The following is a 23,413-nucleotide window of genomic DNA, read 5'->3' as shown; positions in this document are numbered from 1 at the left end:
ACCCTAATGGCGAACGTAAATTGTTGACGGGATGGGGGGGGGGTGGTTGCGAACATAACACTCGTGCCGCATAGAGACACAACGTGCCGTAAAGCGCCACACAGTGTCATAAAATGTTGCAAATAAAAAGTTATTTATTTTTATGCCGGTTTATCAAATATTTATTATTATTATTTATGGGGAGATGGGCCGCGGGCCGGTACAAATTCATTAAAGGGCTAGTTCTGGCCCGCGGGCCACCAGTTGAATAGCCCTGCTTTATAAAGTCCATGAAACTAAAACAAGAAACAGAACCAACCAGGTCAAAAACTGTAACTGGACACATGGCATACAACAGGAAGATGGGGTAGATCCCCTGTGAAAATTTTTCTCTCTCCCTTTTGTGAATGGCGATAAATATGCAGCAGTATTGGCAACTTGGCGATTTAGTTGCTATTTTTAGCAAATTAGGCTAAAATGTTCAGAACTGAAAATCAGCTCCTTGCCTTTCAAGGCATTCGTGAACCTGGAGTACCATCTTATAAAGGCTTAGTAGTAGTGTGCTTAGTAGATGTGTGTTTAGTACTCGTGTGCAGTTTATCTACTTAAACTTACTCAGCAAGTCTGCATGGTCCTCTGTGCAACTGACGTCATCCCATTTTAACAAAGGAATACCAGGCAGCTCCTTTAAGTACAATATTCAAGTTTTCTCATTTTAAACTGTGTTGTAATTAACCACTAAAACAACAAAAAAATATATATATATATAAATATATATATACAAATATAATTGCCACTCCAAATGCTATAAATGTTTATTAGAGCTTTATTGTTGTATTGTGGCTGTCTGGGACTTCTTCTAATGGCTGCATTGTGTCTTGGCACTCTGAGGGCGCAGAAGAGACTTGTGGCTGGTCCCATTTCTGGTGCTTTTCTGTGTCTGACAGCAGCTCAGCTGACCTTTGCCTGCAGTTGCACAAATACAACAGAACCAAGATAGAGGCAAAATCTATATTAGGCAATGTATATGACCTTAAATGCAAAAATTCATAAATACATAAATCACTTCTTTATTCCAATATCCACTTACACAGACCCTGTTGAAATTTACTGGTCATACACGAGGGCTACTGTCAGATACAATGTATTTTGATTGTGGTTATGGTAAACATGAGATATGATGCAAATTAATAGGCTGGAATTTAACATGCTAACAGAGAAGGTCGGCAGTAGGCAGTATTTAGCAAGGACTGGAAGGTATCCAGAAGTTTAACTACTGTGTGTATGTGATGAGGTTCAGATGAGGCTGATTAATCTCCCTGCTAATGTTAGGTTTCCAGAGAGGGTGATTTCTGGTGGCCAAGTGTGTGCATAGCAGTGTCCATACTGACATCAGGTCATTTGCTTTAAATATTTTTTGTACATTTCAAACTCCAAATGTCTCGACTTCTTAAAAAAAAAATAATAGTAAATTTTATTTATAACTCACTTCATATTTCAGCGAAATCTCAAAGTGCTACAGTATACAATTTTGGACATAAATAATGAAATAATTATAAAACAGAATTTAAACACTGTCAGCAAAAATGCATTTAAAGCCCTGATAGACTTTTAAAATAATAAGAATGTTTTTAATTTACTTTAAAAAAGACTCCACACTCTGTGCAGATTGTCAGGAAGGGCGTTCCACAGACATGGGGCAGCAACTTGAAAAGCCCGGTCTCCCATGGTGCGGAGTTTGGTCGGGGGCTGCTGAAGACTGTGTGTTTGTTGAGCGGAGTAGTCTTGATGTACTATGTGGGATGAGGATTTTGAGGTGTAGAAAGGAAACTTTGCAAAGATATCGAACATGATTTTCAAATGATAAATGTGGGTCAAATTTACACCAAGATTTGTAACGGAGGAGGAGAAGAAAGGAATGCAGTGACCACAGAAAAACTATACTACTGATGAGGGATATCTTGATCTGATGTGGGGTACCGATAAGAATGGCCTCAGTTTTGCTGCTGTTCAACTGAAGGAAGTTCTCTGACATCCATGTCTATCTCCTCCAGGCATGCGGTGAGTGCTGGTGGGGTGGCTGTGGGGGAATTAGGATCTGTCTTTAAATAAAGTTGTGTATCATCTGCATAAGAATGAAATGATATTCCATGTCTTCTGATGATATGGCCCAAGGAGAGCATGTAGTGCTGGTCCAATCACTGACCCCTGAGGGACCCTACAAGTCCGATGATCTCGCCTCCCCTAGGACCACGTACTCAGCTCTGCTGGCGAGATATGACTGAACCACTGTCGCCCTTGGCTTGCTCCCTGGGGGCTAGGACTCGGCCCTTGTAAAGCTGCTTTGTGACAACAACTGTTGTAAAAAGCGCTATATAAAAAAAATTTGATTGATTGATTGATTGATTGGGAGACAGTCCCAGAAATTCCAGCTGTAGTCTGGAGTCGATGTAGAAGGATGTCAAGATCCACAGGATCAAAGGGAGCGGAGAAGTCCAAGAGTATGAGAAGTGAAGGGGAGCCCTGGTCAGCAGCCATCAACAGGTCATTAGTAACTCTGACCAGGGTAGTCTCTGTGCAGAGCGGAAACCAGATTGAAAGTTCTCATAGAGGTTATGTCGATGAAGGTGGTGATGAAGCTGGGCTGCAACAACTTTTTTCCAGAACCTTGGAAAGAAATTATAAGTTGGAGATTGGTCTATAACCCCCATACTCAAGTAGCGGCCATCTATTTCTGGTCTGCGAGCTGTTTTGAAAAGTGTTTTTTTTTATATTTTTTTTTAGGATTTTTTATTTTATTTTTTTCCAATAGCGCTATCCGCTCTTATTTTGAAATCGCGCACCGCGATCTCAAGACGATGCTGGCGATTGCCTCTATGGTCAACAAATTACGTTCGCCACCCCCCCGGTCAACAAATCACGTTCGCCACTCCTCCCCCCGGAACTGGCCCCTTCAGTGATTGAAAAAATAAAATGTGACCTGTCATCATTTCTATTTGAGTACCCCGGGTCTATAATTTTCCAGGTTTTCAGGATCCAATGAGGGTTTTTTCAGGTCAGGATGAATAAGCGCAGTTCTCCATTTTCTGCCAATAGGGGACCAAGGTCAAGCCAGAATGATACCATGGAATCATCTCAAGATGCTTTTGTGGAGCAGCAAGGGATCAAATTCACACAGCTGACCACAGCAACTCCATATTGGCAGTGGGCTCCATCACTGGAACAGCGGCCGCTGCAACCCACGGCATTCCAGATCAGTCCGGCTCATTCCAGATAATGCCAGACAGTTTTTCCCCCACACACACACCACAGACAGTCTTTTGTCCAGTGCAGTTGAGTGAGTGCTCAATGCTCAGAGTTTGGAGAGCAATAAGGTGGCCTTGCCTTCCTTGGGTGAGAAGTCTAGACTCCACGGTCTCCACAGCCCTGCTGTTCAGACGGCCCTTATAGATGTGTCCGTCCAGACCGAGGATGTCCACCTCCTCTGGCTTAATGGACAGGACAAGAACAGTTGGATTTTAGTCATCTGTAGCCCATAACTCATTTTCATACTTTCAAACTGGCAGTGAGATAGAATTTCAGGTTTTCTTCAGCTGAAACCCTATGACATTCTAGGAGTTTTCACATCACAACCCACTCCTGACCTGAACCAGGTGATCATCTTCAGTCTGGGTCATGCGGGTGATGCACCGCAGACGGCTGTAGCGCTGCGTGGGGGAGGTGAGGGTGTGTCTGCCTCCACAGCTGCGGGATATGGGCAGGTAGCCGTAGTCAGCCCTCTCCGTAACGCGTTGGCTGCACATGTAATGAAACAAGGCACAGCAAATTTAACACAGAACTGAGGTTATGAAGCAGACGTCAGGCTTTTAAGGCCGAACCTGGACAAATCGTGATTACTCAGATGTCGGATGACAAATTTGCTCATAACAGCTGTAGACAATTTTTTTGATAACTGAAGTCAAATGAAATCTAGATTAGAAATGATCCACACTGGTGTCGGCTCATGTACTAGCCCTTGGGAGCTACCTCTTGGGGGCTTTTACAGAGTTTCAGATTACAGATTTTATCACCATTAGTGCGACTGGGTATATCACATCTGTGCCAAACTCTTTGAACATACCTTCTCATAGTGGGCCTGGTTAGTGCCTGGCCTAAGTGACAACCAAACAACTGGATATTACTACACAGGGGTTTGCTGTATTAAGCCTAATTGACAGGGTAGAAGGTTAAACTTTAGATGGCCCTACTCAGAACCAACTGGGATTTAACTCAAGCTTACCTCAAAATAAAAATATAACGCTCCTTCACTTCTTTCCATAATTTCTACTGTTTCTTTCTACATTTATCAAGTTTGTATCTGTGCCAAAATAATCTAAAATTAGTATCAATACATAATGTTAGTTGTAAATAAATACACCTAGCAGGTGAGATCCTGTTGTTTGATAGACGTGGTATGTGATGCCTCCTACAGAAGGAAGATGGATCTTGTAGCTCTTTACCTCCTGTTGCGCTGACGTATATGCTCCAACTCGTACACTGTGTGGAGCCCGCTTGACCAGCGAGAGGGCAGCCTGGGTGTGAAAGGTACCGTCAAGATGGGCCTGGAACACAAGGGAAACAAACAGGAGATGGTTAACGTCCCTGAACTCGTGCAATACAGTCGATTGAACGGTTAGATGAAAAAGTCAAACGCACGGTCCAGGAGTCACGATGTTGACAGGCCGATCACAGGAGATGCAGTGGAACTTCTCCACAAGCTGCCTGTGAGAGAAGAAGGCAGTGTTTGAACAGCAGGGTGTCACTATAAAACTGAGCTTTATCGTCACACCGTTGGACAGTGACAGGGTTCTCTCACTTTCTCAGGCCAGCAGCGTCATCGTGGTCGGGGGCCGGCTGGGTCTGCAGCTGGGTATGGATACTTTTCCAGCGATCCTCTAGCTGTTTCTTCAAGGGGTCCAGCTCGATACGATTCAACTGGAATCATAATCCCAATTGCATAGTATGACATTTATCCACGAAGCACATTTGTTGGGTTCATCCGCAACAAAACCCCTCGACATCCTCGGCCTGCCCAGACTCTGAATATCTTCTTCAGGGCCTCCTGATCCCCTTCCCAGTCAAGCAAAGTACCACAGAGATTTACATTTTCCCTCCATCTCATGGAGGGCTTGATAAGTGATGACTCGAATTAAATGTGTTAGAACAGGTGAAACTACACCATAGTTCTGCTGCTGAATGCCCAATTCCTACGATCATGTCAAACCAACAGGCTCCATCTGTAACGGGGTGGCTAGGCAGCGGTGAACCATATGAGCCACGACGGGTTTTGGGTAGGTGGGACCCAGTTGCTGAGCTGAACTACAACTGGGATAGAGAACAGAGAGGGGGCGAAAGGAACAGCCAGGAGGAGGTGGAGGAGAAAACAAAAGAAGGTTGTAGTCAAAACGGTTTTGGGCGGGAAAGAGAGAACAAAGGGCACCAGGGGGAGGACTAGCTCTCATACAGCGAGGCACAAGAAAAAGAAAAACTCCCCAACTAAAAGAGTAGCAAAAAGAAAACCAAGAAAGATGGGAACAAACTTGTTCTTTAGATTTAAAAGGCTTTTAGAGGAGGAGAAAAAAACACCAAGACCAGAGAAGGACTCAAGAAAAAAGAAAGACAAAAAAAAAAAAAAAAAATGCACAACAACCCCTACCCGAGATACCATTCTGACATACATTGGACATACAATTCAGCACCCAGTATCTTGGCAGGAGCTGCTTATAAAGGGCTGTCAAGCAGGTGTAGCCCATTTGGCTTGATTAGCCCATTGGCTCCCTCTGGTGGCCAGTGGTGATATGGTGCTGCAGCACTTACACCAACAGTGCAAACGTCCCATGTTTACAGCCTCTCTGCTCTGAGAAGGGGACATAATCTGGGTTCTTCTCTCTGATGTTAAAATTCAATGCTCATGATAAACAAACCTCATTTTTACATGAGAAAAAAAAGTGTTCACAATTGTAACCCAACATATTTACCTGGTTTGTATCCAATTATATAATACATGCAATATGTTAATATCCAGCTCTGTTACAGGTGTGTTTAGTTCACCTTGCACTCCATCTCTTTGGAGATCTTCTCGATCACCTTATGCCAGTCCTGCTCATGGCCCGTGACCTTGTTCAGAAGCTCCTGAAACATCCCGTTCAGCTGTTCCGTCATGGCGTCATACTGTAATCGGCTGACCTTGGACTCCAGGGCCCGTTTGTCAGCTTTCTGGACAAGGGAGAAAGGGCAGATCCAGCCACTGAAAGCCACAGCATGGGGCCATCTTTAAGACTGTGTTAAAGTTTAAGACACTCACAGCACCGATCTCCATCTCCACCTTCTCCTTGTCTGCCTTCTTCTCTTCCAGTTCCTGCATGGTCTGGTACAGGTGCTGTGTAATTGGTACAGGTGGTAAAAGCATTTCAGTAAATGTAGTTTTCTGAGGCACACCCAGAATGCCAGTAGCACTATAGTGGTTCTCCTTCATCAGTCCTGACTTGGACATGTTTGTCTTGTTCCCACTCTAAACATTCCTGATTAACCTTATGAGGTTTCAATGGCTAATAACGTTACCCAGGAACGAGTCACTAAACAGGACATATTGCGGAGGATTCACACTAAACCTAAGATAACTGAAACAAGGATAACACGGACACTACATCCAAGATAACTAAACTGAAACAAACGAGACTAACAGGTGAAACACCAGTGAAAGAGACAAACACAAACATGAATAGGAAACCACAGTCAGAAAAACACAGGTAAACAAAAACATACCTTGAATATGACAATAACTTACAATCGAGAATATAAAATGCAGTGTTTAAATACACAGGTAAAACAAGGAACCAAACCAAGACACGTGACAACACTAATGAGAGGCGGGGTTACAAATGAGCAGATGTGACGATTGACATGATAATACTAACCAGGACACTAAACCATAACAAAGACACAAGGGGGCATTGCTGTGGGAACTGCAAAGGATCATGATCATGACAAAAGCTAGTTCACAAGGTAAATCAGGCATTCCTAAAAATAGGACCGAAAGCACAGGGACATGGGGAAAGTTTAACCTGTTTGTACTGCACTCTTAATACCTTAGTATCCATTTAAAATCCTTTTCTAACCTAGACCCACTGAGCCTAGCCCCTAACACAGCTCCATTGACACAGCCCCCAACAGATCCACTGACACAGCCCCCAACACAGCTCCACTGACACAGCCCCAAACACAGCTCCACTGACACAGCCCCAAACACAGCTCCACTGACACAGCCCCAAACACAGCTCCACTGACACAGCCCCAAACACAGCTTCACTGACCCAGCCCCAAACACAGCTTCACTGACCCAAGGCCCCAAACACAGCTTCACTGACCCAAGGCCCCAAACACAGCTCCACTGACACAGCCCCAAACACAGCTCCACTGACACAGCCCCAAACACAGCTCCTAACACAGCTCCACTGACACAGCCCCTAACACAGCTCCATTGACACAGCCCCAAACACAGCTCCACTGACACAGCCCCACTGACACAGCCCCACTGACACAGCCCCACTGACACAGCCCCACTGACACAGCTCCACTGACACAGCCCCAAACACAGCTCCACTGACACAGCTCCACTGACACAGCCCCTAACACAGCTCCACTGACACAGCCCCTAACACAGCTCCACTGACACAGCCCCTAACACAGCTCCACTGACACAGCCCCTAACACAGCTCCACTGACACAGCCCCAAACACAGCTGAACTCACGTCGATGTGGCTCTGTTTCTGGACGTGGGCCTCCATCAGCTGGCTGGTCGTGCTGTGCAGCTTCTCACACTCCAACTGGAGCTGCAGAACAGCACCCTGAATATGGCTTATTAACTCTGGAGGACTGGAGGAGAGAGACTGGAGGAGAGAGAGAGAGAGAGAGAGAGAGAGAGAGAGAGAGAGAGAGAGAGAGAGAGAGAGAGAGAGAGAGGTAATAGAAGAGTAAATAGTTTTAGATATATACGTTATTAAAAGTTTCTGTATCACAAATTTTGGACAAAAACTAATGTATATGATTAGTATGTGTACACGTTTGTGCGTGTGTGTTTGTATTCCATGTGTGTATATGTATATATTCTCTGTGTGTTTGTGTACTTTACTCACTATGCCAATGCTCTGCTCTGTCCTGTCACTCTCCTGCTTAATGAAGCCAGTGACCATGCCATGCAGCTTCTCATATCGCTGGAACAGCTGGCTCATCTTCCTGCTCAGATCCACCATGGAGGAGGGGCTCGTGGGCCCAGCCTGACCTGAGGGACCACCTGGGCTTCCCCGACCTGCTGCCGGACCCCAGCGATGACCCAGGCCCTCCTGCCCTGGGTCTACATCAGACCCCTCCCGCTGCAGACTCCATGACAGCATAGCGGGCGATGATGTCATCAGATCCTCCAGATTGGATCGGAGGCTATCTAGCTACGGACACGCAACAGATACGCTATCGAGTATTGTGTCAAGAGAGTGAAGGCAGTGTGTTCGATCACTGGAGTCATCCTTCTCTCACTCTCCCTCTGTCTCTTACCTGATCCTGCATGGCTTTATCCGCACTGCTCTTCTGCTCCACCTTGAGAGCCATCAGATCTTTCTTCAGCTTTCCCACCTCCTCTTCCAGCTGCTGCACACCTTGCCTGTGTAAGTGTGTGTGCACAACAGTGAAGACGATGCCTCAGTGCAATGGGTATACCGGACATCGTCAGGTCCAGCTAACTGCATCATCCAGAATTATTTAACCAGTCACTCATTTGAAGTGCATTGCCGCAATGTTCCTGGCTGAAAATACTGTATCACCTGAGGTTGGCTATCTGGTGACACTGTTGCTGCAGCTGATGGGGATCACTGATACCGCCATGATCCTGACTACTCCATGACTCAGACTGAGTCACCACCTCACCTAGGTCTGGACGTACTGACACACGCACTGTATCCATAAAGTGCTCCAACTTGGACACCTACAACCATAATGTACACTGTGACTTCTGTTTGTGTGTGTGTGTGTGTGTGTGTGTGTGTGTGTGTGTGTGCCTTAAATACCTTCTGTTTAACTTCCATTACAGTCTCAATCAGAGTCTTGAGATCATTCACTTGCTCAAGTGTATTTTCTGGTGTGGATATTTCTCCTGAGCAAAAACAGAACAATTCAAATATGGAAGAGAACTTTTCCAGAGCCATCTAACACCAATCAGGATAGAATACGGTACCAGGATCACCCTTTCTCCAACACTCCTAAAGGGCCTCACTGATACTGAGTTAAAACAGCAGTATTTCAACCGAGTGTTCGGCTGGTGTCTGCCAATCTTGTTCTATTCAACAGAGTCTGACATCGTTGCCCTGGGAACAGATCCATACCCATGTGTGTCTCCGTGAGCTGCTGGACCTGGGCCCGGTCTGTCTTGCCCCTCTCCAGGTGTTCCACACGGGCCTCCAGACCCTCGTGCCTCTCAAGTAACCAGCCGATGTCTCTCAGGGCTTCCACCGTTTCTGGGTAGCGCTCAGCCAAACTGTTGATTGACGTCATGAGCGGGCGAGGCAAGGGAACCCCACAGGAACCCCCAAGATCTGGGCTCGTCCAGCTGGTGGAGTCCGACATGCCAGGTGGACCCACTGTGGGTGAGCCCATTGGGTTCAAAGGTGTATCCTTCCGATCCTGTACAAGTAATCATATATTCCCCCATTAAATCATATTAGAAGTGTACAATAAGTTTATAGCATTTTTTTTTTTGTGGCACTACATCACATTTCTCATTCTAAAAATAAAATGTATTAAAAGCACAAGTATTGTAATGTGAAGTTCTGTTAAATGTTTTGAGTTGAAGTTGGCAGTGACAATCATAATAAATGCTCACAAGCAATCAAAAAGATTAGTAGTTATATTTTGATTACAAATGTCAGTCGAATGTCTACGTAAAGTACAAGATTTCATCTCTGCTTTTAAAGTAAGTCACTGCAAGCCAAGTGAACACTATAGGACTCAGTGTTGAACACTGAGTGCACTTTGAAAGGCTGGATCTCAATAGCACATTCAGTGTTAAAGCTCTAGCAAACCTTCTTCATCTTTTGTCTGTTATTGACAAGAGTGGCCTGCATAACCTCCCATGTCACACACTGGCTGAACTCTTCAGGGTGAGGGTAGAGCGCCACCTTCTCCCTCAGCTCTCGCTACGGGGGGGGGGGGGGGGGGGGGGGGGGGGGGGGTTAATTCAGGAATAAACATAACTCTGCAGAGAAAATGTCATGTGTGAAAGGTCATTAACACCCACAGCAGTCACAGTGGGCAGGATATCATCTTAGTCATCATTTGTCGCATGCTCGCACGCGACCTGAATGGCTTTATTTACCGTGAAACTGTCCAGGTCGTCCACTAGGTGGCAGTATTGCTCCACGACAGTGATTCTACAATCCAACTGGTCGACATTAACCTACATATGAAAAAGAATCATACACTAAAACATCTATACCCCTCATCATTTGAAGGTTGCGGTAGCACACAGAATGTTTACTTTTAATGAATGTGTTGGTTTTAAGATGATAGTTTTGTACCATTACCAATTATATGCTCATAACTGCAATGTGATATCCACATATTTCATATGCACGTTTGCTGTCTGTTTTGTTTGTGACCTGGCTGAGTTGATTCTGAAGGTCCCCGACTTCCTTCTTCAGGTTATCTCTGGTCTCCTTCAATCCCTGAATCACTTGTATTAAGTCTTGTATAAGTGTCATACACTGAGGAACAAAACGCAGTACGAACACAGTATGCCACACCCACCTCTGATCAAGAGTCCACAAGTGCAATTATACTTTTTTCCTTTGAAAATACAAGTAATAGAAAAAGTAATAGAGATGAATTAACTACATACATAGATATAATATGACATCACGTTAATAAATTACCTTGGACACTCCCTCTTCGTTAGTTTCCACTTTTCGACGTAGTTGCATCAGCTGCCATATGTCGTTCACCGATGTGATGGTCCCCGAAGCTCCGCCACTCAGAAGCTCCTTGGCGCTTGGGAGTCTCTCTAGAGCGACTATCTTCCTCTCCACCTCGAGTAGCCTGTCCGTCATGCAGTGGTACGGACTTGGGCCTTCCCGTGGTAAGGACGTCTTGGTATCTCGGGGGTCCTGGCCCACGTCCCATTCCCTCAGTTCAACTGTCAGGTTTTTTATCTTCAGGTGATCCAAAATTGAGTGCAGCAAAGTGTGCAAGGCGTTGAAGTTAACAGCCCCAGCTTCTGGTGTGCCGATGGATAGGTTCACCAAATCAAATAAACATATGTCGGCTGACATGGTCACGCAGTAGGTTGGGTATTAAGTTATTTTAGCTGCATGGCATTTGTTCCCTTTATTATTTAGCTGCTGAAAATAAACTACACTAAATAACCGACTTTACCAATTTATAAACATAGATTAAGCAATCCAAGCAAAGCAAAACTCTTTAATGGGTTCTCCCAAAAGGGGAGAGACGCCAAGTATTTTAGATAAAAAATGGTAAGAAGCTATCTGTTCATCTTATTACCCTAGTTACCAGCAGCTCCGGTGTGATCATTTAAGATTACGTAACATTCTATGATACACGATAAACAACGGAAATAATTGTTAGAGCTGCCGATCACACCCAGGACCGCCAGAGGGCGCCATCACCGGAATACTGAACACTACACCTGACTTCAATTAGCTATTCAAATACACCCTAATCAAAGACCTGCACAACGCACCGTTGCGATGTATTGCCTCCTTGCGTTGCATACCAAGCCGTTGTTCCGTATCTCTGATTTCCACTCGACCTTCTCTGACTTGTGATATTCAGTCCTGTTTAGCCTAGCCCATTTTGTACTGCTGCCCACCACCCTTCGGGTTTGTCCCTTAGTGAGATCTGTTTGTTGTATTTTTGTACGTTTTATTAAAGATACGTTATTTATCATATCTGCTTATGGATCCTTCTCCGCCTTCTGCTGCACAACCGTTACAACTGTCATTTTAATTCTCTGGACGCACGTTCCGCTGTTTATTTAACATTCACAGTGTTACGGCAAATGCGTAGCTGTGGCGTGAAAATAATACACTGTGTCAAAGTGATAAAATCACGCCGTGCTCACTTGTAGGTTAGTTCAATTTACTTGGGTGAAACTATTTCCCCGTGATCTTTCACCAAGCTACATACGTTACTAAAAGCTAAATTCCAAGCTTTCAGCTTCTACCCATTTCTACCAGTGTCAAATGGTAAAATATATTTAAAATGTTACTGCTTAAAATAAACCATTTTAGCAATTAGAATTTGGTTTCTTATAAAAGACCAGTAGACCAGCCTCGTGTGGTCCGCTTGGTCAACAGGGGGCAGCATGGTATTTCAGCTTTACAAAGATACCGTGGATTTTTAAATGCAGTTTTATTTCTTAGGATAATTATCTGGAGACTGGATTCTGAATTTATTTCACTAGCTTTCTAAGTTTGCAAACCCCTTCCCAACATCTTTGTGTCAGAATATAATTAATTGACATTATAATAACAAAGCTAGGTCAATTTTCTACACACCAGGGTTCCTTTGTGATTTCACAGGACTAGTGTTTTACTTATGTAAACTTTAGCATTCAGTGTTAAAGTGTATAATTTCGTGTATCATTCAGATGTACTTTATAGGTATGCAAATGCTATAGTCCATCTATCTCCATAAACACTTTATGTTAACCATCTTAAGTGCTTCATGAATAATCTGATTCTTCTGCTCTCATTAGTGAGGATTTTGGCACGGACTCTGCTCTGCATATGCAAATATAACATTGAACCTGGCCTATATCATTAAACCACACTAGCTGTATCCTTCATCATTAGCAATGGAGTGACAGGTGCTCCTTGAATCACCCTATTAACCCAATAAAAGTGAACGCTTGTTCAATTTTCACTGACGTATCTAGGTTATAAATGAATGTAACATGTTGAATCATGGCTGATGGTAGTTAATGGCAGGAGTGCCCACACATTGGAGAGTTTTCTAAATCACATTCATGGAGGAGTAATTATACACAGGACAATTTTTTTTCAACAGAGGAGGCAGCTTTGCTGGTGTAAGCCATGGCTAAAAGACGAAAGGATTTTTCTGCTGTGAACCGTTTGTTTCTGAAAAGAACTCCGACAAGAGAGTGTTTAGTTAATTTTGGTATCACTTAATCTGCTGGTAAGCAGTGCCGTACTGATGCAGGAATGGCTCAGTGGTTCTCGCGAGGCCAGTCCTGGGTGAAGTGAACAGCAAGTGTGAATCTTGAGCCTTAGAAGAATGCATAAGTTATCCATACTGATGGATGGTTGAGCTGACAGCATCTTTCATGCTGTTTCACCAACATTCAGTTAATTCTGAGCTCATCAAGCATTCTCTCCACACATGGACATGCTGTTTGGTAAGCGTGGCTTTGTACTGAGAACGTGCAGGTGTGGGTTTAGGTTTATCTGGGTCATCGTTGCCATTACTGCTATCCAATCAGAGAATTTAAACTCTCCATCCTTCATCTTCACGTTTGCAACAGAACACTTATAGAATATTGATACAGAAGGCTAGAATTAACATTGGGTTAATTGTTATAACTGTATATGACTGTACATTTTACTGTTATAAAAATAGAAGCCATTCTTAATGCTATCATGTCATCTTCCATCTGTAACAACCTTTTAAGAGCTGAGGCAACTTTCTGCCTAGCACTGTACAACATGGTTTAACAACATGTTGAAAAGGCTTTTTTTGAAAAAGATGATTTGTATTATTGTTTGTTATTGTTATAAATGCAATGACACTACAAATGCTATAGAAAATACATTTCAAACTGTATACCAGCAGCCTAAAGTTATTAATAACTAAAGAGGTGTAGTTAAAGCTGTGTGTCTGGGCCTTGAAGCATCCATTTACCGTTCTTCTGCTCTGATAACTCTTAAAGCCCCTTAAAACCACACAAAAAAATACCTAACTCAAACTCTTTTTTGTACAATCAGTTATAGACTGAAGGTGAACAAATTAAATGTTTAAATTATGTTTATTATTTTAAGTTGTACATTAATTTAGCCTTTACCTCTAAAAGTATCAGGTAGAGAAAATGTAGTAGTGGACTACAGAATGGGTAATAAATTACTAAGCGTGTTAAGATGTGGTAGAATGAGTAGAAGATCAAAGAGATGATGCATATCAAAGAGGTGAATCTGATTCTGATGCTGACATGGCTGTTGAAAGGATGATGCTGTACCGTAACGTGTACATGACCACAATTCATTAATGTCTAGTGTCATTTATTTTAAGCCTTCAAAATAAATTGATAAATAATAATCTGCATTAAATAACATAAATAACAACAACAACAAACAGATCTATGTTACATAATGTGGAGGCCTTTTCTGCAACAGCCTTGCATAAAGCCCACACTAACCAAATGTATCAGTTTAATTCTGATTTTAATGGTGTTTAGATGTGTGTGTGTGTGCAGCCAGACGCCACTTTAGCGTTCATGCTACCATTGCTATTACTCTCAGATGAATTACAATGAGTCTAGTGGGAGTAATGCCTCCTGAGTCTTGTGGGAGTCAGATGCAAAGCACTTTGTAAGTCGCTCTGGATAAGAAGGTCTGCTAAATGTCGTAAATGTAAATAAATAAATAGCCCACAATAAACCACTTTGGAACAGTCCTCTCATGGACTGGTTTCCTATGGAGTCAAAAATCTCAAAAACACGTGAACAGAAACCAAAACCAACTAAATGTCGTAAATGTAAATGTAATGCACCTTTATGCTCCCCTACACCTCAGAGGCTTGATCACACGTGCCATTGTTAAAGATGACTGAGCTCTAGAGAGCACTACTATGTAAGGTGAGAACCGTCAGTGTTGCTGTTTGCTGCATTAAGGCCATAAATCTATAAATCGTCATAGAAAGATCCATGTGTGCTTTGTTCTGATCTCTGATGCCTACACCAGTGGCTTATCCAAAGTGGAAGAACTACCCTAGTTTTTTTGTTTGTTTGTTTTTTCCTTGTGGCTTATGTTCATGTAAATGATAGCCTTGGACATTTGTATAGAGTGCCTGTGTAATAGATTTTCCTTACAAAAGACTGAAAAGTAGTCAGCCAACCAGTATTTTGTGGGCAATTTTAGGCAGCAAAATTCAAAAGGCGAGACAAAGGGGCTTATTTCAACACCTCATTCAACACAAACTGAAAAGGCAAGTTTGAAAGAGTTTTTCTCTTTTGTATTTGATTAGATGTTGACAGGCCAATTATGAATAGATAAAACACAATTACAAACGATGACTTAAAATATCATTTCAGAATATCTTATCCCTTCTTGTAGAGGCATGATGGCTCTTCACTCATGGTCTCAGTGACACCCCCAATTCTCCAAACTATTTATATAACCTTACCTAAGGTGTGACGGTGTGCTTATATTGCAATTAACAAGCTAACACTATTAGGCAAAGTGCAACAATTTTGAAGCTTCAGTTACAAAGGGACACTGTAACAGTAAGGGGTTTCTATGAAGGGACTCGAGCGGAACACGGCACTGATTGGATATCAGTGGCACGTGGGCATGTGCAACCCGAGCAAAAAATGATTGGTCAAAGAGGCTGCTGAATAATTAATTAAGAGGCGTGTCTAGTTGAGCCGCACACGCTAGCTAACCTGTTTTTAAAACTATAAACACCGAGACGCGCGTTGCTCGTTTATTGTGGCGAGTGAACCCAGCGGTGTTATTCACTATGTAGTCAACCCGTAACGACATTAACGACGACGCGTGTAAATGTGTAGGTCGGTCTCGGCGTTTGTATTCGGCGTTAACGGCGGTTGTGGGTGCACGTCCGCGCTAGCCGCCGAGCTAGTTAGCCGCGGAGCTAGCGGGTTGGACGAGACGCTGGTTCGTTGCATCAGCTCGTGTTTGGTTCCCACGACGCCGATTTAAAACACCGAGCGTCGCTTTTATTTGTGCTTTTAAACTAAACTCCCCGGTTGAACGATGGCATCGGCGGCGGCCACGGAGCCCGGGCTGAACCCGGCGTCGATACCGAGCACGGACTCTTTCGTTCCCGCTTGCATGTTCGCTCCGAGCGGCCGGGCCGACGACGACGGGACGGACAGCGCCGAGGACGGCGAGGCGTTCAACGGCGAGGCCGCGGATTTCTCCAGCAAGGTCGGTCGACCAGGCCTCTGCTGCCACATCGGGCTAAACGCAGTAGCAACAGAAACAAGTCCTAAATAAATGAAAAGAGCACTGGACTGAAATAAAAATGATTTTAATTTAATTAAAATTAAAAAATTTATATATAAAATCTAAAAGTATTTGTATATAAGTATATATAAACAAGCATTACCTAGCTAGCTAGGTTAGCTACCGTTTAACTAGTTTTAGATGGTAATCTCGCTAGCAGCTAGCTAACGGTGCACCAGCTAGCTGAGGTAAACAGCTAACGTTAGCAGGCTGAATAAGCACAACGTAAAACGGCCGTATAAACATTAGGGTTCCCTTCTCTGAGGTGATTATGTTCAACTGTTTAAGATATTTCTCCAGTAGTTTTATGAGCAGCGTTGCCTACGCTGTCGTGGCGAAGTGTCACTTATAGCACGTTAACGAGAATGACGAAATATCAGTGCAACACGGGGGAGATACACGACCAACAACATATGTGTGTGTGAGGAGTGTTTGTTGGTGTGTGTGTGTGGGAGGAGTGTTGGAGTGATCTTTAAGTGTATGTGAAATGTTGCCATTGTGGCAATATTTTGACACTGTTAATGCATTTCAGTCCTCACGTTTCTCTTTTGAAGCTTGTTTCTCAGATTTAAAAGCCATTGACGTAACCAATATTTAGTCCACATGTTGAAAAAGCTGTGTACCTACGAGAATTCAAATAGGTGTTTGGGGTTAGCCATGAATTGAACTATAACTAGTTATAAGTGGCTCTCAATACCTTTTCATTATTCGGCCACCTGGTCAGTTAAGGAAAGAAAGGATGAAAACCCTTAGGCCTAAAGAGTTTTATGTAAAATAATAATAATAATTAAAGTTTTAAGACTGAGTTTATGGGGTCTGCCACCTTGGGTTCTCAAGGTGACTGGGACCCGGTCCTGAGAGGACTCTACTGACCAGCACATCTAGTCTACAGTGATGTGTATGAAGTATGCACAAGTTTCACTTTGTGTTTTACAGTTGGCACTTGTCAGCCCGAATGGTGAACAGTATGACTCCTTACTCCGGCAGCTCCGCGAGAGAATGGACGAAGGCTGTGGGGAGACCATTTATGTGGTGGGAGTAGGTTCAGGTAAGACAGTCCTTACTCCAGCTGAGACACTGGCCTACTCTTAACACCAGTGTGTCAACTTGAGTAATGTCCAGACAAGAGTAAAGTGGATCGCATAAAACTAATGGAACGTGGGGTAGCTAATCGATTAACACCGTCTTAGATGGAGGGGACTATGGCCTGAATGAGAGCGATATGGAGGCGTCTGTGGCGACGGTACAGTCTCTGTGTGAGCAGATCGAGGCAGACCTCATCCTGCTCAGAGAACGCAGTGAGGCAGGGGGCCGGGTCCGGGATTATCTCATCCGCCGCCGTGTAGGTGAAGCCGACTTTCTGGAGGTCAGGTGAGTGCTGATGGTGAAGGAAGAAACCGGCACCGTGACTGGCCAAACTGAACCTCAGCTAAATTTGCAGAAGGATAGTTCTGGAGGCAAGGTGTAGCTAGGCACAGTGTCCGTAGTGAATATGCTTGAAGGAATGAACAAAAAACAGAAAAGTTCTGAGGAATCCTGAGATTTATTTCAACATAATGAAACACACATGATGCATTCTGCTCTGATGCATCCTGAGGTGTAACTAATATGTCTCTGTCTCGGTTAGGGTGGCTGTGGTAGGGAATGTGGATGCGGGAAAAAGCACCCTCCTGGGCGTGCTCACACACGGAGAGCTCGATAACGGCCGTGGCTTCGCACGGCAGAAGCTCTTCAGACACAAGCACGAAATGGAGAGCGGCCGGACGAGCAGCGTGGGCAACGACATCCTGGGCTTCGACCAGGAGGGCCAGGTGGTCAACAAGCCTGACAGTCACGGGGGCAGCCTGGACTGGACCAAGATCTGCGAGAAGTCCTCCAAAGTAATCACCTTCATCGACTTGGCAGGTCATGAGAAATACCTGAAGACCACTGTGTTCGGCATGACCGGCCACCTTCCTGACTTCTGCATGCTAATGGTGAGAGCTCAAATTTTTAGTCGTGTTTTGTTTATTTCATTTTTCTTGTCTTATGCTGACTAGATGGAATGTGAATCATCTAGGAAAGATTATCCTCTTCTTCTTCACTCAGGTGGGAAGCAATGCAGGTATTGTGGGCATGACGAAAGAGCATCTAGGCTTAGCGCTAGCTCTCAACGTGCCTGTGTTTGTGGTGGTCACTAAAATAGATATGTGTCCAGCCAACATTCTTCAAGGTGAGGGTCACGCACTGTAACTCCATATTAGCAAGTGGGTATCCAATAAGCACTGAACTCATGGTTGGTGTCTGTTGCGCAGAGACACTAAAACTGCTGCAGAGGTTGCTCAAGTCTCCCGGCTGCCGAAAGATCCCAGTCCTGGTTCAGAACAAGGACGATGTCATAGTCACGGCGTCCAACTTCAGCTCCGAGAGGTGTGGTCTGCGGGTGTGCACACCCAGAGAAGTGGCGATGTTTGTTTCTGTTTTTGGTGCTCCGACAGATGTTCAGCTTAGCTCTTCATGTCTTCATCCCTTGTGTGTATGTTTTGCTTTGCAGAATGTGTCCCATTTTCCAGATTTCTAATGTCACAGGAGAGAACATGGACCTACTGAAGATGTTCCTGAACCTGCTGTCCTCTAGAACGTCATTTAAAGATGACGAGCCCGCCGAGTTCCAGATAGACGATACCTATTCAGTACCTGTTAGTGTGTTTTAATGTCTCTGTTATACAAGATAGCATACATACACACAAACACATGAATCAGACTATTCTTCTTGGTAGGGTGTGGGAACTGTAGTATCAGGAACTACTTTGCGCGGACTGATACGGCTAAATGACACCATGCTGCTGGGGCCGGATCCCCTGGGTGCCTTCATCTCCATAGCTGTCAAATCCATCCACCGCAAGAGGATGCCTGTGAAAGAAGTCCGTGGTGGGCAGACTGCATCCTTTGCTCTGAAAAAGGTGCGAACAGAGTGTTTAAGGTTGGCCCATTGTGTTACCCATCCATCTGTTTTCATGCCAGATCACCCTCCTCTTCATCTCTTTTTTCCCCCTCTCCATCTCACTCAGATAAAGCGCTCGTCTATAAGGAAAGGAATGGTGATGGTGTCGCCCCGATTAAACCCACAGGCCTCGTGGGAGTTTGAGGCGGAGATACTGGTGCTTCATCACCCTACAACCATTTCGCCTAGATACCAGGCCATGGGTGAGGGAAAGACCCCAAATCACTTGATCTTTAAACAAAACCAACCAAACAAAACTACCAGACCATGGCCAAATTATGATGTAAATATTTCTTTCACAGGAAAAATGAATAAAAAAAATTAAGTTAAATAAGGAGTAAATGAAGAACAACTAGCCACAGAAAAGGCTCTATGCATCGAATGTGGATCGCATTAATCCTGTGGAATAAGAACTGTTTAGCTAAAAGGGGTGGGGCGGCACTTCAAATATCTGAGAGTTGATCAGAAGAGCCAAAAATGAGCAGGGGAGGAAAAGCCTATGATCACATTTCTGATATCAGAACAACCGAACAAGGTTTAATGCAAAGGTGCAGGTCAACATAGCCTAGCTACCTACAACTGTGTGTGCTATGTGGATTTCTGCACATTGCCTAAGAAAGACGCACAAATTTGAGTATGCTGCAGGGTAATATACTTGTCATAACTGCTGAGACACTCGTCATTGGTGACTGTAATACTAAGTAACTATATGTTCAGCAAAGAGGAAGGTCTTCTGGGTTGGTACCTGAAGAACAACTGGCTTAGCAGACTTTCCAAATTGCTGAACACTTCTACATTCATTGTTGTAATGATGCAACTTTCATATTCAAGTCTCTTAACACATTTAAATCTGCTTGCTCTGCAGTGCATTGTGGGAGTATCAGGCAGACTGCCACCATCCTGACCATGAACCGCGACTGCTTACGAACAGGGGACAAAGCCACAGTACACTTCCGCTTCATAAAAACCCCCGAATACCTGCATGTGGACCAGAGGCTGGTCTTCAGGGAGGGCCGGACCAAGGCTGTAGGCACCATCACCAAGGTCTGTGGCACCCCAGAAAAGAGACGGTTGGAACAACAGATGCAGAATTCATATGAATTTATATTCATGCACTGAGGATAAGAGATGCGGGCAGCTTGTTTGAATGATGTATGATCTCCTGACTTGATGATATAACATCTTCATAATCTGTTGACGTTGTCATCACTCTTAAAATGTGTATCAACACGAAGGAAGAAGAGATAACACACAGAGGGGAGTAGATTAGTCTTCTGGATGTAGAACAGTGTTTTTTTCCAGTATTTTAATGCTTTGTGAGTTTCAACAGTGAATTCTTCTACACAAAGCTGATCTTAACTCTTCGTGGACAATCTTTTTCAATGTGTCTTACAATTGAAAAAGTTCTCTATTTATTTTTATTTTTTAGCTTCTTCAGTCAACAAATAATCAGCCGTCAAACTCAAAACCTCCCCAGATCAAAATGCAGTCAACAAAGAAAGTTCCCCTGAAGAGAGAGGCCGGAGCAGCTCCCACCCCGGAGGAGGCAGCCCCCACCCCTGGAACAGCAGCCAGCCCCGTCCCACCACAGCTACAAGTAGGTTTCCAAAGATGATTGAGCATTAAGAAATTAATCAGTGAAGGGGAATTTGCTTGTCGGTACATTGCACTCTAACCTCTGTATGGCAACAGCGAACCACCTTTAAACTATGCTATTCTCTCTTGTTGTTGTCTAATCATGGGTTGTCTTGTGTTTTTGTTTGTTTTGGGGTCACTGTCTCTCTCCATTTGTTCAAACACCATTATCAATTTCAACTCTTGATTTCAAATTCTTTCATTTTATCATTTGGTAATCTGCACATTTTAATCTTCTCAACTCCAAATTCTGTTATCCACCATCCCTCGATTCCTTTGCTGGGGTTTGTGTTGATCCTCCTTTCACCCCTCCTATTATTTATCCATCCTGCTCACTGCCTCAGACAGAGGGGGAGGAAGACCCCCAGACTAAGGAAGGCAGCAAAGAGAACAAGGTAATGTTGGTCACCATCACAAAATGGCTCACGTGGTCCCATCATGAATGAGAAGACTATACACCTCAAAGCACAAGACCACAAATCTCAACCTGAATTAGACATCTTAAGTCAAGAGTAGGTCTTCAGATGTGCCTCGGGTGGATAGTCACTAGTTACAGTGCATAAAGTAATGTGTCCATTATTATCAGTGAGGTAGTGTGCTGATTGTGTATGTACATTGATTGTTTTAGCAGTACATTGGTATGATTAAACAAGGGGAGGGGGTTAACAAGCAATTTCCAGAAGATACTTCACAATGTCAACTCCATTAGAAATACTTTCAATTTAAAGATTATTCTGAATATGAAAGCCACTCGTGTCTGATACAGTCCTGAAATCTTTAAATATAATCCTATGAAATTATGCGGCAATAGGTGAACACTGATCAATTTGTCATTTTAACTGATGTTTGAAAAGGTGAGGTTTTTCCCCCTCTCTCACTTTTATTCTTGAGATCAGTATTGGGGCCAAGTTTGGCCAAAGCAACAATGCCGTGGTGGCCAACATACTGCCCTGCAGTGCATGCTGCAATGAGCTATGAGCTCCAATCCACCCTGTACCCTTTTACCTCCTGCTATGTTTTCTGATTCAGTGGTGGTGGAAAATTGGTCTCCTAACAGCTAGGTCCACTTTCTCTTGCTACTGCCGTCGTTCTTGCTGCCTTAACTCCTGGACAGGAGCAGGATCGTGGGGTCTCCGGGAAAAAAAAACTCCATTTGTTGTTTGGTCATTTTTGAGGCTCAGGGGCCTTTTTGTTTTTCTCTTTTCAGCCAAAGTCTGGAGGCAGGAGACGAGGGGGCCAGAGGCATAAAAGTAAATCTCAAACCAACTCAACAGCGACCCCTGCTGGTGCAGTAGGGGGCTGCTGAACATGCTCCCTTCACTCCATCAAGTGTCTTTGTAGCTTAATATACAGCATTCAGGCTTTCCATGCAGAAGTGGTTATACCATCAGCTGCCCCCCATAATCTGATATTATTTTTTGCTCTTTATGGACCAGACCACTGCTTCTTAAACACCACACAGAACCAACATGCAGTGTCTTGGTGAATTTAACTTATTATGAAACGTGTGTGATCTTAGAAGTTTATGCTGTAGTTATTATAGGCATTAAGAATAACTAATTAGAAACTGCATGATGGTTCTTTTTTTTTTTTTTTTTTTTACCTGGTTATTGCTGCCTCAGAAAAGAAGGATGATCACTGAAGATATTGTCACGAAGAAACATTGGGTCTTTTATTTTTCTCCTGTCAGATATGGCATTAAGATTGTCGTCGTCCTAATAACGTTTTTAAATAATTCCGTTTTAAAACTTTTTTTTATGTTCTGCAGTTCTGATTTTGATGGAAAGTTCAGTCCAAATTCTAAAGGGATAATACAAGTGAATTTATTAGGATATGCCATATTAGATAATCGTTTTCTTTGGCAGTTCTGAGAAATCCTCACCAAGTTTCAGAGGACCAAACATGCAACATACATGTACCTTTCACAGTAAGGAGAACCTCACTAATTCAGGGGCCATATATTTTCTTTCCCATTGTGTTGCCACTATGTTCACAATGCTTTTCAGAAGGATTCAGAGGGATTTTCAGATGGATGAAAACAAAATTTAATTAAGTTTAAATTAAAAACAAATCTCCAAATCATAATTTTAGCTTTCGAACTACAAGTCTGTTAACGTTGGTATTCAATCTGATAAATACATTTTAGAGGAACCTCTATTTTAGAAACGGTCCATGATATGGATTAAAACCCATATATATATATGTATAGTACCAATTGTGTTTGGCAAAACATGAATCTTGGTTGTGTACATGCTACATTAAAAAAGTCTAGCATACATAACAGCATTTTCATGCTGTTTTATTCACAAACCTTAAGGAAAAAGCATCACTGTTTACATGCGAAACGACACACCGTTTTCCTAGTTATGTTACCATATAATAAACTGGTGGTAAATAATTTCAGTTTTACCCCTTTCTGTTCTGTTTGTCACTTTACCAGTTTTGGTGAGAATTTATTAAAGAAAAAAAATTCTATAGCAAGAGCAAAGCTATAAGCAAGAACATGATTTGGAAA

The 23,413-nt window shown here is 43.4% G+C and overlaps 2 protein-coding genes across 5 annotated transcripts; one reads left to right on the top strand and one right to left on the bottom strand.

The window, feature by feature from the left end:
* Positions 1 to 789: 789 nt before the first annotated feature.
* Positions 790 to 11,601, bottom strand: LOC143484195 (glutamine-rich protein 2-like). Its single transcript, XM_076982822.1, has 18 exons — positions 10,938 to 11,601; positions 10,665 to 10,769; positions 10,382 to 10,462; positions 10,089 to 10,202; positions 9,393 to 9,690; positions 9,078 to 9,163; positions 8,835 to 8,995; positions 8,569 to 8,674; positions 8,154 to 8,462; positions 7,770 to 7,907; positions 6,323 to 6,397; positions 6,070 to 6,234; positions 4,835 to 4,953; positions 4,675 to 4,740; positions 4,479 to 4,580; positions 3,624 to 3,774; positions 3,364 to 3,467; positions 790 to 945 (listed from the first exon to the last, which is right to left on the bottom strand). Exons 1-18 carry the CDS (start codon positions 11,331 to 11,333, stop codon positions 798 to 800), a joined length of 2,724 nt encoding a protein of 907 aa, XP_076838937.1. The 5' UTR covers positions 11,334 to 11,601; the 3' UTR covers positions 790 to 797.
* A 4,073-nt stretch (positions 11,602 to 15,674) lies between these two features.
* On the top strand, positions 15,675 to 23,296 carry gtpbp1 (GTP binding protein 1). 4 transcript variants are annotated; one of them, XM_076982787.1, is made up of 13 exons: positions 15,675 to 16,202; positions 17,217 to 17,328; positions 17,471 to 17,651; positions 17,908 to 18,256; positions 18,369 to 18,492; positions 18,575 to 18,689; positions 18,814 to 18,958; positions 19,040 to 19,222; positions 19,331 to 19,466; positions 20,129 to 20,307; positions 20,741 to 20,860; positions 21,243 to 21,293; positions 22,106 to 23,296. In XM_076982787.1, exons 1-13 carry the CDS (start codon positions 16,029 to 16,031, stop codon positions 22,202 to 22,204), a joined length of 1,968 nt encoding a protein of 655 aa, XP_076838902.1. In that variant the 5' UTR covers positions 15,675 to 16,028; the 3' UTR covers positions 22,205 to 23,296. The 4 variants fall into 4 exon arrangements, with proteins under 4 accessions (XP_076838902.1, XP_076838896.1, XP_076838917.1 ...); XM_076982781.1 differs by having other exon boundaries at positions 20,693 to 20,860; XM_076982802.1 differs by lacking the exon at positions 21,243 to 21,293.
* The last annotated feature ends 117 nt before the right edge of the window (positions 23,297 to 23,413 follow it).

Source organism: Brachyhypopomus gauderio, chromosome 2 (genome assembly GCF_052324685.1).
Source record: "Brachyhypopomus gauderio isolate BG-103 chromosome 2, BGAUD_0.2, whole genome shotgun sequence".
In the NCBI taxonomy this organism is placed as follows: domain Eukaryota; kingdom Metazoa; phylum Chordata; class Actinopteri; order Gymnotiformes; family Hypopomidae; genus Brachyhypopomus; species Brachyhypopomus gauderio.
The sequence above is the reverse complement of the archived record's forward strand: the minus strand, read 5'-3'. Positions and strand labels throughout refer to the sequence as shown.